The sequence below is a fragment of the Trachemys scripta genome, chromosome 14 (genome assembly GCF_013100865.1).
Source record: "Trachemys scripta elegans isolate TJP31775 chromosome 14, CAS_Tse_1.0, whole genome shotgun sequence".
NCBI lineage: Eukaryota > Metazoa > Chordata > Testudines > Emydidae > Trachemys > Trachemys scripta.
The window spans coordinates 6,536,087-6,549,552 of record NC_048311.1 but is presented as its reverse complement, the minus strand read 5'-3'; the positions used below and the strand labels follow the sequence as shown (position 1 = coordinate 6,549,552).

General features: G+C 46.4%; 2 protein-coding genes across 2 annotated transcripts in view; both read left to right on the top strand.

The window, feature by feature from the left end:
• The window catches only part of LOC117887597 (zinc finger protein 91-like), a 75,999-nt gene extending 70,622 nt beyond the window's left edge, over nucleotides 1–5,377 (top strand). Inside the window, exon 13 of the mRNA XM_034790242.1 lies at nucleotides 3,839–5,377. Within this exon, the coding sequence (XP_034646133.1) occupies nucleotides 3,839–4,512 (674 nt within the window). The 3' untranslated portion in view covers nucleotides 4,513–5,377. The remainder of the gene's footprint in view (nucleotides 1–3,838) is intronic.
• LOC117887172 (zinc finger protein 501-like) overlaps nucleotides 1–13,466 on the top strand; it is a 1,015,593-nt gene that overhangs the window by 44,341 nt on the left and 957,786 nt on the right. The gene's annotated exons all lie outside the window — the stretch shown is intronic.

Here is a 13,466-nt window from a genome sequence, read left to right as displayed (position 1 = left end):
CACTTTACAGCTAGGCAGGCTGTGACCCTTTTCTCATGAGACAAGTGCGCGTCAGTTTGCCTCCTAGCTGAAGGATTCAGAGCATCTCTGTGCACTCCAAGATAAGCCAGATCAGTCTGTTGTCTTTAGTCATAAACAGGACACTCCCTGCTGTTTTTTCTACCTGTAGATTTCCTCCTCTTGTAGACTTCACAATCTCTCCATTTCACACCTGGCTCAGTACGCAAACAGCCATACGGTGTGAGGCATACAGAGTGAGGCATATGATACATAAATGGCCAGACAGGGAGATGGGTGACAATTAGCTCCTATCTGAAAGAAACATATGTCTCCTCCCTGGTGACCTGCCTTAACTCCAAGGCGCTACAAACATAATTTTTCAATAAAGATACGTAATTTCTCTGATGATGACCAGTAGGCTACTGGCCTTTGGTAGAAACCTCACACGCCTATCCGTCAGTGAACTGTTGTACAGATCTCTGCCCCTGGGGATCCTTGTACAACCCTATGCACCCTGTGTGTCCTCTGCCAGTTGGTATTGAGATGTCCCTTTGTCTCACCCGCCATGTTCCTGGGCCTGCAACAGCAGCGCAGGGATGGAGAAAGCTGGTGATGGATTACACATGAGCAGGGAGAGACCCTTCGTAAGCAGGAATTCATGTAAACCTTATGCTACTACTGCTGGTGCAGGAGACAGATTTTTAATTACCACAGCACTTGCCCTCTCCAATGGACATCAGGGCTGATTGTGCCATAATGGTACTTATATGGGTCCCCACTACCTGAGCACCTCGCAGTATTTAACATATTTATCCCTTTGCCCCATGGAATAGGGAGCTGCTGTTACACCTGTTGTACTCATAGGGGACTGAGGCACAGACAGTCTAAGTGACGCTCACAAGGTCACCCAGGAAGTTTGTGGCAGAGCAAGGAATTGAACCAGATCTCCTGAGTTTGAGGCCAAAGCTCTAACCACTGGATCCCCCCCTTCCTGACATTCTGGGCACCAACATTGACACAGGAAGAGACAGTCCCTGCTCCCAATCAATTTCCATCTAAAAAGAGAAAACGGTCGGGGAGTGGATGGTTATCTCCATTTCATAGGGGGAGAGTGGGGACCAGAGGGATTAAGACTGGAAATTTGTAAGGGGCCCAGACACTGCAGTCAGTGGGGTTGGATGTTTAACTCTCTTGGGTCCCTTTGAAAGCCACAGCCTTAATGAATTAGATACACTCATGTCTTAAAGAGTGATGCTCACTCAAAGTCCTTTCAGCATCCTACAGCCTGGCTGGCTGTGATCTGTGTTCCGTGTAAGCTGCGCGCTTGCGCAGCTGCTCAGGAGAGATTCAAACATTGCCCAACTGATTTGCAGAGTGCGCACAGCCAGCAGCATATGTTCAGGTGCCCCTCCCCTCACGTTGCTCTGTCCTGCAACTGCTCCCAGGATCCTCCTGCTGGCTGTGCGGAGGGGTGGGCGGGGAAAGGAGGGTGCTGATGTCAGGGTGTCCCCCTGCCCCTGTACCCCATCTCCTCCGAGCAGGGGAGAAGGGACACAGCCTGGCTTAGCCTGCACTGTTTCTGAGTGTCTGTCTGTCTGTCTCACACTCACACACACACACACTGTGTCTATGTCACACACACACACTGTCTCTGTATCTCTGTCACACACACTCTCACACTGTCTGTCTCTCTCTTTCTCACACACACACACTCTCTCTGTGTCTCTTTCACACTCACCTCCCAACACATACTTGTATTATTGTTGTTACTTCTTGCTACTTCCTGCAACGCACATATATTCTCTATAATTTTATTCTTTCAAAGTGGGTTATTTTAATGTTTTGACTGGTCTGTGCATTTCATAATTTTTATTTCTCTCTTACACTTAAATTTAATTCTTCTAAAATGCCTAACCTGCCCTGGTTGGAGTAATTATCCCTTTAGTAACTTTTTAAAAATATATATCTAGGTTTTTTGTTTCTACTGGTGGCACACATCTGCACATAAAATTTATTCCGCACATGGATGGAAAAATTAGAGGTAACATTGGCTGTGACCCTCCTTCCTTAGGACAAACACACGGTTAGTTTGGCTCCTTGGTGAAAGATCCTGTGTGTTTCCTTGTGCTCCCAGTTGTACGCTAACAATTCTGTGTCTTTGCCCATAAACAGGGCACCCCTCTGCTCTCTCCTAGATTGTGCAACCTTTCGACTGGCACCTGGCTCAGTCTGCAGATTGGCTTCCATTGCGAGGCAGACAATGCATGTATAACCAGAGAGGGAGATAAGTCTGTAATCTCCTGCCTGAAAAGAACCTGTCCAAGACATGTCACCTCCTGGTGACCTGCCCTAACTCCAAGACCGTAAATTACACATATCTGTCAGTATAGCCACACAACTTTGTGCATACATCTCACAAGGGTTACAATAATCAGTGGGTAACTGGATCTCAGTAGAGACTGTGGTAAGCAGTTATGCACATTTCTGACCCAGGGGACCCCTGTAAAACTCTAAGTACACTCTGTGCCCTCTGCCAGTTGACACCAAGCGGTCACTGGGTCACATCAGCAAGTCAAGGTATAAATCTACAGTGCAGCACCGTACCGTGCTCTAAATAGGTGGGTAGACCCTGCTTCTGCACACTAGACTGAGAGCAGTACCTGAAAGCACACTACAGAACTTTCAGTGCATGGTAGCAGGGTCCACACAGACAGTTAGTGCACAACAGCTGGTGTGCTACAGTCACACTCTGGCTTACTGACCAGGTAGATAAGCCCCCTGTAATATCTTCCTGTTCTGGCTTGTGTTCTGGAGGAATGTGGGCATATGTGTTGCAGGGGAAGGAGGAGGGAATAATTGGCAGCGACAGAGCCTTAATTGTAGCCCCGATACCTAGAGAGTGTAACAAATTTTCTTAGCTCCCCAAGGGAATAAGTAAGGTCCATTTCCTAGGCAGAATGGATGAACCTTTGCTCCAGAAAGTGTCCTTTACGATTTATAGCCCAGTCCCTTTAGGGTGGGGGTGGGGAGAGGAAGGAGCCCATCTGGGTGGACTACTCATATCCTGGATCTGGAAGTAGTAACAGCACTGACCTTAATGAACAAGATCAACACATGTTTCCTTGCTCCCCAAACAGGATTTCCAATTTCCAAACCTGACGTGAGCTCCCAGCTGGAACTAGGGGAGGAGCTGTGGGTCCCTGATCTCCAGGTTTACGAGGAAAGGGAGATCCTGAAAGATGTCCACATGGGTAAGGAATTGACTGAACGGACTCAGAAACCAATTTCTATATTCTCGTGACAGATGTCACTCATGGGTTTTCACCAATCCTATCCAGCCTTTTAGTCCCTCTCCACATTGATATTGTAATGGAACGAAGGCAGAATTGATCTCCTCTCCCTCTCCCCAGTAAGGAAAGGTTTTTTGGCGGGGAGTCAGATACTCATATTTCCATCTCCCCACCACTTATTCTGGTTTGTTCCCCCCTTTCTCATTCCCTTTTCTGAGGTTCCCTTTCTCCCGGCACAGGGACTGACTCCTGTCTGGATTCTCTCTCTGTCCCAGCAGTTGAGGAGATGGTGAACGAGAACAAGGAGGAGAACCCTCAGCAGGAAGGTTCTGAACAACTGGAGCCACATGGGATGGCATTGGGAAGAGCCAAAGGAGATGCTTCCCAGAGTCCTGAGTGGGGAGAAGCCCATAAGAGTCAGCAATGGCCAGAGAGACAGCAGGGAAACCACCAAGAGGAGAGACGGGATAAATCCATGCAGAGGATGAGAGGAGTCAGAAAAATCAAAGAATCTGTTCACCAGAGAGTTTCCACAGAAGAGAGATCTCACATGTGCGGCGACTGTGGGAAAAGTTTCCCTTGGAAATCATTCCTTATTATTCACCAGAGAATCCACACAGGAGAAAAACCTTATAAGTGTCCTGACTGCGAGAAAAGCTTCAGCCAGCGCTCAAACCTCACCAAACATCAGAGAGTCCACACAGGAGGGAAGCCTTACAAATGTCTCGAGTGCGGGAAAAGCTTCAGTTGTAGCTCAACCCTCACTGCACACCAGGTAATCCACATGGGAGAGAGACCCTATAAATGCCATGAGTGTGGAAAAAGCTTCAGTGATAGATCCACCTTTAGTACGCACCAGAGAATCCACACGGGAGAGAGACCCTATAAATGCCTGACCTGTGGTAAAAGTTTCAGGGATCGGTCAACGTTTAATAAACATCAAAGAATCCACACGGGAGAGAAACCACATAAATGCCCCAAGTGCGGGAAAAGTTTCCGTCAGCTCACGCAACTCGTTAGGCACCAGAGACTCGACACAGGAGAAAAACCCTACAAATGCCTGACGTGTGGGAAAAGCTTCCGGGATAGATCCACCTGTAATGAACACCAGAGAATCCACACGGGAGAAAAACCCTATGAATGCCCCGAGTGCGGGAAAAACTTCCGGTACAGCTCAGCCTTTATTAGGCATCAGAGAATCCACAGAGGACGCAAACCCTAGGGAGGGGTGAAGTGAGTAACACCTTTGCTGATTCCCATGAACATCAGCGTGTCAGGCCAGGCCGGAGGGGCCATATACTGGGGACATGGAATAGTTATTAAAGCAAAGAATGTAATCACCTTTCTGGGACAGAGGCATGCAGAGCAAAAGGCTGAGATAAGATTTCCACGTTGTGATGGGAATTCGATTATTACTTCCTGAGAAGCTCTGAACATCCACTGATCAGCTCCTACCCACAATTGGGCAATTCATTTCACAGTCTAGGAGTGCTTTTGGAAATCATCACTGATGCTGAGCTCTCACGTAGCAATGTCCATGAGTAATGCTTTCTATAGTTCCTAGTTGGCAAGCAGACTACAAAGACCCAGCCTCAGTTATTTACACCTTTGTCACTTCTTGCGTGGAGTACCGCAATGCTATAGAACTGCATGTAGGAAACTGCAACTAGTACAGAAGCACTGCAGTGCATCTCCTCAACTACACAAGCTAAAGCGAGCCCATCACACCTGTCCTTGCTTCCGACAGTGACTTCGCATAGAATAGTGAATCAAGTCCAAGGCCTTGGTCCTTATCCATGGTGCTCCTTGTAGAGATCTAAAAGACTGCCTTAAGCTCCGGGATCGAAACTGGGGTTGAAAACGTCACCCCTCTGGCACAATGGAACTCTCAACAATAAGGGTAAAGCTCGGGTGTTCATGACATGGTCTCTCTTGTTGACTGGTCTGAGACTGTGGAATGAACTCTCCAAGCAGCTAAGGACCATCTCAAACCTTACTGTCTTCCATGCCAAATGCCAGGCACATTTCATTGACCTGCATTCTCTAACTTAAATGCACAATGCCATGTATATAGACACACAAAAAAACCCAACCTCCACTGAGCACATACCTCATCCTGGAGAGAGGATAAGAGAACCAACAGCACATGAAAGATGTTAAGTTATGTGATTAATATGCTACTGGAAGGTGCTCAGATACTACAATGATTAATGCAGTTTTATAGCAGACCACCAGGTCTGAGTTATAATTAAGATTAAAGCAGCTTTCTGTGTATAGTTTGACTCTTGTAAGTGCTCTAAAATCTGCACAGTTACTTGGATTGCCATGAAATGTGGTGTGCATACTCAGGACATGGGGTGGGATTACTGATCCAAATGTGGGGTCATTGAAAAATCGGTTCCTGAGATACCACCCCCCAAAAGCAGTTTTTCTTAAGGTTCATGGGTTTTACCAATTTTCTTTGCACAGAGCTAGATATGAAACCAAGGCACTGATTCTGGCACAAGAGTCTCAGTCGAGAATGCATGGACCGGACCATCCCTCTGGGGGGAATAAAACTGAAAACAGTATTAGTGAGAGTTTAGCTCTCAAGTTAGGTGTGTGCATAGCATTCCCACACCAAATGGATCGCACTGTGCGTGTGCTGTCTGAGAGGCCAGGGGGTTGGTAGCCAGCTGCAACTTCCAGCAGCTGTGTGGCTCAAGGCAAAATGTTCTGACGATTGCTCCAGTGTAAATTAAAACCCAGCTGTGGGTAGAAATCTGTAGGGAAACATCAGAGGCATCTTGTGACAATTTGCCTCTGTCAAAGAGAGGTTTTTATTTTATTTTGGGGAATTGTAATCTGAGTGCAGCAGGAGATTCAGAAGGCGCTTATGCTATTTTTGAAAAGAAAATAAATTATATGTGTCACTACTGTGAGGGGAAGGAAATATTATGGGGTAGAAGGGGGGGAATAGGGAGAGAGGGGTTTGGGGCTGCAGTGAGGGGAGGAGGGATAATTAGAAGGTGGTAGGGGAGAGTGTTTTGGGGGCTCAGGTCAGGGTGAGGGGATGGGGATTAGGAGGAGTGGAAGGGGAGAGGTTGAACCCTGGGAAGGGTGAGATGGAGGAGGGTGGCAGGGCAGGGAATAGGGGTGGGGGCACCTGTCAGCCCCACATTCTCCCCTCCCATGTTTGTACCAGGTTCAGGGGCTCCTTACACCTCTGGGGTATCTGAGCCCATTTCCCATCCCATGTGTGTGTGCTAGGATCTGGGGGGCTGCCTCTCTAGGGGTGTCCAAACCCCTTTTTTCCACCCATACATGAGCCAGGATCTGGGGGGAGATTGTCCCATCTAGGGATGTCAGAGCCAGTCTCCCAGCTACCTACATGAGCTGGCATCTGGGAAAGCCCTTTTGGGTCAGGAGCTGAGACAGGCATGCTGGGGGCATGTAACAAGAACACACACTGAGACTGGGTGAAGAGTTGAACTTGAGAACAGGCACGTTTGATGCATATCACAGGCTCTTCAGCACTGGGTAGGGGGGAAAGGGGAGGGTGGGATGGAAATGGTGGTGTGAGAGGGTGGGCTGTATGTAGCAGGGGTGGGTAGGGGATGGGAGACGAGACAGGCACACCAATCTTCTCTCACGTGCTTAATGTTACTGTTATTGCCATGTAATAAAACTGTCAAGTTCTTGGGACACAGACCATGTCTGAGATTTCTCTCATTGGCCCTGCTAGCAACTGCACATTGCAAATGTTTCAAAGCACAGCTATTAGCCCCATTTCCACAATATCAAAGTATAGGGAAGATTGGGGCACTTAGGATTCACATAGCAACTATGTGGCCTAGTGGAAAGACATCTGGGACTCAAAAACCCTGGGCTCTATTCCCAGGTCTGCCACAGGCTTGTAACATAACTTTGGCCAAATCACCTCACCACTCTGTGCCTCAGTTTCCTCATGTGTGTAATGGGAATAATGTTTCCCTTCTTGAGATCTACTGATGAACAGCACTATGTGAGGGGTAGCTCTTATCATTACCTGAACTGCACACCTACATGATAATTACTACCGTCTAAATGGTCTAACTCATACAAACAAGATTTCTGTCTGTTAAAATACTAGAGAATTCACTGACAAAAACCCTTGTGTCAATGCAGACTTAGAGCTGCCCAATGGTATCTCATGCCTTTCCATGATATTGAGTTTAGCAAAACTTAAGCTTTCGAAACCAGGAAGTGAAGAGTTAAAATATTTCTAGCTCAGATCTCTGAAAACCAAGAGCTAGAGAGTTATGGTACATACCAATGCAATCTTAACTCTGTGAGTGATGCCATAGTACACTCTTAACACATTAACCCACTGCCTTTGCATTGTAGTGAAAAAGAGCTACCTACACCTGCCTGGTACTCAAACAGCTAGGCAGAGTCTACACTTAAAACTTAGGTCAACCTAGCTATGTTGCTCTGGGCTGAGAAAAAAAATTGCAATGTAGTTATGTCAATCTAACTCCCACTGTAGACACAGCTAGCTTGATAGAAGCATTCAATCTAGTTACAGCCTCTCAGAAAGGCAGATTACCTACTCTCATGGATGCACAGGATTGGTGCTGTGCCCCCAGCTTTGGAACAGTCTCTTGGAGGAACCCCTTCAGTGTGCCAGATACCCAAGGGGTCTCACTCTGCCTCTAAACTGGGAGGAGTGGTAGATACACTGGAGGGTAGGGATAGGATACAGAGGGACCTAGACAAATTAGAGGATTGGGCCAAAAGAAACCTAATGAGGTTCAACAAGGACAAGTGCAGAGTCCTGCACTTAGGATGGAAGAATCCCATTCACTGTTACAGACTAGGGACCGAATGGCTAGGAAGCAGTTCTGCAGAAAAGGACCTAGGTGTTACAGTGGTTGAGAAGCTGGATATGAGTCAACAGTGTGCCCTTGTTGCTAAGAAGGCTAACGGCATTTGGGGCTGTATAAGTAGGAGCATTGCCAGCAGATCGAGGGACGTGATCATTCCCCTCTATTCGACATTGGTGAGGCCTCATCTGGAGTACTGTGTCCAGTTTTGGGCCCCACGCTACAAGAAGGATGTGGAAAAATTGGAAAGAGTCCAGCGGACGGCAACAACAATGATTAGGGGACTGGAGCACATGACTTATGCGGAGAGGCTGAGGGAACTGGGATTGTTTAGTTTGCAGAAGAGAAGAATGAGGGGGGATTTGATAGCTGCTTTCAACTACCTGAAAGGGGGTTCCAAAGAGGATGGATCTGGACTGTTCTCTATGGTACCAGATGACAGAACAAGGAGTAATGGTCTCAAGTTGCAGTGGGGGAGGTTTAGGTTGGATATTAGGAAAAACTTTTTCACTAGGAGGGTGGTGAAGCACTGGAATGGGTTACCTAGAGAGGTGGTGGAATCTCCTTCCTTAGATGTTTTTAAGGTCAGGCTTGACAAAGCCCTGGCTGGGATGATTTAGTTGGGAATTGGTCCTGCTTTGAGCAGGGGGTTGGACTAGATGACCTCCTGAGGTCCCTTCCAACCCTGAGATTCTATGATTCTAGGGTAAACCTTGCAGCTTCTCTGCCTCCGTAGACTGAAGCAATGGGGCTCCAGCACTCCTGCTTCAGACCATGAACTCTTCTCAGCAAGTCCAACTGAGATAGACTCTTGGTTGATACTTGGGCCATGTCTACTCTACAAACTTATGTCAGCGCAAGTTATGTTGACATAAATTCACTGCAGTTAGTACATCATTTGTGCAGTTTGTCTTGGCTCCTTGTGCTGGCGGTGAAACCTTTGGCACAGGGTTGCAGAGTACCTCCATGAAAGTTTCACTGAGATCTCTCAGGAGGATTCACAGAACATTCCTGTGCACATAAACTGCTTCATGTGGATCCCCCAACTCTAGAGAGGAATGAAAAATAGATAGTATTAAACCAAGAGAGGTAGAGTTGCTATCTCTTCTAGCATGAGTAAATTATGTCAAAAATGTGTCCTGTTACTTGGGGTTCTTCCCCAGCATTGGGCTCACCCCGTGCTCATCTGGCAGTACTGCCAAACTGCAGTGGAAGAAAAAATGGGTACTGGCTTGCTGCATGGCTGGATTCCCCCTGTCGCTTGTCTCCCATACTCTTCATCATCCACCTCATCCTCCTCACTGTTCATGGCAGGGGCCTGTGACTCAGGCTCCTTGGAAGTATTTGCAGCGCTGTTGGGGGTGAGGGCAGGGTCTCCACCTAGTATGGCATGCAGCTCTTTTTAAAAGCAGCAGATCTGTGGTTCGGCACTGGATTGGTATGCAGGGCCATTCCTAGCTATTCTGGGGCCCTATGTGGCCCCCTGTGGGGGGGGTAGCCCCAGGCCTCTGTGGGGGGGCAGGGCTGGCTCGGGGAGCAGGGGGGAATCGCCCCTCAGCACTCACTGGCAGCGTGGCTGGGTTGGGGCCGCTGCACTGCCCGCTGCTGGTGAGTGCAGGCCTGGCCCTGCTGCATTCCTCAGGGATGGGGAGAGGCGGGGCTGGGGCAGAGCAGGGACAGGGGCAGGAAGCGGTGGGGTGGGGGCAGAGCAGAGCGAGGACCATGGGGAAGGGGTGGAGTGGGGGGTGGGGCTATCTATTCCTGTGAACAATTACCCTTATAGTTAGAATTTTTTTCCCTAATATCTAACCTAAATCTCCCTTACTGTAGGTTAAGCCCATTACTTCTTGTCCTACCTTCAGTGGACATGGAGAACAATTGATCTCAGTCCTCTTTTATAACAGCCCTTAACATAATTGAACACTGTTATCAGGTCCTCCCTCACTTTTCTTTTCTCAAGTCTAAAAATGCCCAGTTTTTTTTTAACCTTTCCGCATAGGTCATGTTTTCTAAATCTTTTCTCATTTTTGTTGCTCTCCTCTGGGCTCTCTCCACTTTGTCCATATCTTTCCTAAAGTGTGGTGTCCAGAATTGGACAAAATACCCCAATAGAGGCCTCACTAGTGCTGAGTAGAGTGGGACAGTTACCTCCCATGTTTTACCTATAGCACTCCCGTTAATACACCCAGAGTGATATTAGCCTTTTTTGCAACTGCATCGAGTTGTTCACACATATTCAATTTGTGATCTGTTGTAACCCCCAGATCCTTCTTAGCAGTGCTACCGCTTAGCCAATTATTCCACATTTTGTAGATGTGCATATGATTTTTCCTTCCTAACTGAAATATTTTGCACTTCTCTTTACTGAATTTCATCTTGTTGAATTCAGATCTCCAGTTTGTCATGGTTATTTTGAATTCTAATCCTGTCCTCCAAAGTGCTTGCAACCCCTCCCAACTTGGTGTCATCTGCAGATTTTATAAGAATACTCTCCACTCCATTATCCAAGTCATTAATGAAAATCTTGACTAGTACTGGACCCAGGACTGACCCCTATGGGGCCCCACTCAATATGCCCTACCAGTTTGACAGTGAACCATTAATAAATACTTTTAGTCCTGTCTTTCATCAGATGTGCACCCACCTTATACTAATTTCATCTAGACCATATTTACCTAGTTTGTTTATGAGAATATCATGTGGGACTCTGTCACAGACCTTACTAAAATCAAGCTATATCACGTCCACTCCTCCGCTTCTATCTGTTAGGCCAGTAATCCTGTCAAATTAGATTGGTTTGGCATGATTTTCTCTTGAAAAATCCATGCTGGTTATTCCTTATGATTCATATATCCGTTAGGTGCTTACAAGTTGATTGTTTAATAATTTGTTCCAGTATCTTTCCAGGAAGGTTGAACTCAGGCTGACTGGTGTCAAAGTCAGATGTAATGAGGTGCTCATGTCATTCAGTTAATCTGTGTTGGGAAGAGAGTCTCGCTATAAAGATTGTCAAAGAGAAAGCACCTACAACCATAACGTATAAACACTGGCAAAGTTAATATACAGATAAGAAAATACAAAGTTCAATGCTCTTAGTATTTAAGCTAAACAAAGGCAAAACAGTTTGAATATATGAGGTATTCACGTAGAATAACTTCTGTAGTTAGATATATTCAACCCAATCAAAGTCAGGGTAGACAAGTATTATAGCAATTATAGTATACACATATGAAGACTGAAGTAATGCTAGGAGCTGGGAGGAAGTTTTCTTGTCATTCACACACACAATGCATTGTTATCAGAGGGAGAGAGAGAGATCTAAGGTGTTTCCCACACACAAATACTGTCACACACAAAAATGCATATGTAGCCCAGGTGCAAAGAAGGGGTTGAGAGTGAGCAAAATACTGTGGTTAACTTCCCAGTGGTGAGTATTCCGTTGTACTTAAATTTAGAGTACTTAAATTTTAGCAGGTTAATAGAACAAAAGGTAACCAGAAAACAAGAAACTCTCACACATATGTGATGACACATTAGTACAGTTGCAGAATTTAGGAATGCACACAGCAAGACAATAATGAACTCAATGTTAGTTCTGTTAAGCAATAACAAAATCACTTTAGCAAGCTAGGTAATGGTTAAATCAGGCTTAACATACAAAATGCACACCATATCTTCTTATGGTCATTGTACTCGCCAGGTAAAAACAGACAATGAGACTATACTGGCATAGCTATGTCCGCATAAACCCATGGTATAGATGCTGTCCACACTGGTAGAAGGGGTTTTTCTGTCACTGTAGGAACACCACCTCCCCAAGCAAAAGGCTTTTTTATGTTACTGCGCTATCAGTACCAGGTTTACAATGCCACCAATGGTGCTATGGTGCCGGGCTCACACTCAGAACGGGTCCCGGTGCCCGGACAGTGGTCTCAACCCCCCTCCCCCCGCTTCACCTGCACTCCGCCCTGAGGTCCCGCCCCCGCTCGGCCTCTTTCCCCCAAGGATGCTCATTCCTCTCTGTTCCCTCCCCGCAGCCACTGCTCACTCCTCTCTGCCCCCTCCCCCTCTGAGCACGAGGCAGGTGGGGCCTCGGAGGGAAGAGGCTGAGAGGGCGTGGGGCCTTGGGGTGAGCACTGGTGGAGTGGAGGGGAGGGACTCAGGGTGGAGCAGGGGGGGTGAGCCCATGGTCTGGGTGCTGTACCTATACCCATGGAGCACCATAGACACTTCCTGCAGTGATGGAAGGGGTTTTCTTATTGCTGCAGGTAATTGTCTCTCCCAAGTATCAGATTCTTCCATCCATCTAGCTGCATCTATATTGAAGATTAGGTAGGCATAACTACAGCACTCAGGGTGTGAATCTTTCACACCTCTGAGCAACATAGTGAGGCTGCCCTGGCTTTTAAGTGCAGACCAGGCCTATACTGATGGCATAATTCTTCTGTCAACATAGCTAGGTCTTTACCAGGGATTTTGCCAGTGTAGCTCTGTCAGTCGGCGGTAACAGCCCAGACCAATGACGCTAGGACAACCTAACTTTTAAGTGTAGATCAAGCCTAAATCAGGCACCCAAGTAACTTAGTCACAATGTGTAAGATTAAATCCTATATCCCAGTCCAATTATTGTTCTTAGGAGAAAGATTTTAAAATATTAAAAGCTACTTCAGTGCTCCATCTGTCCTCTCTTGTTCTTAGTGTGTCTTCCCTAATGCAATTGGCAATCAGGATAGCTCAGTAATGTATAAGGACATTGTTATGTTGATCAGTTTTGTATATTCCCAAGGTATAAGTCCCACCAGTACAAGTATCTGAATTTATGGAATAAAAATATGAACTCCAATTGTTTAAATATTCTAAAAAAACAATATTTTTGCTATACAAGACAAAATGTTTGTGTGGTGGTGATTTCTTTTTGGTATCTCTGATCTTCAGGAAAGCTTTTTCTTTCACAATGTTGCTTACAGATGGGATTTTGGACTCAAAAGTCCAAACCAAAGATTCTTGTCCATCAATAACTCTTACTTTAAAAAATGCACTCTCTCTCAGGAAAGAAGAATCAAAGAACTGATCACTTCTTGCTTGAAGTGCATAGGTCTATCTGGGTCAGAACAAAAGGACTCTACTGCTCATTTGGGCTAGGGCATTCCTTTTCTACGTTATTCTTCCATTCTGCCATACTGATGGATTTGTCCAGTCCTAGAAGGGATCGATTTCTTCATATTGGCACCTTCTCATTGGATATCACAAATTTTAGGGATGGACCCCAGCTTTGGTATCAGATGATAAAATTTCTCAGTTGGACAGGTCAAGTGCATGTTTCCTCCCATCC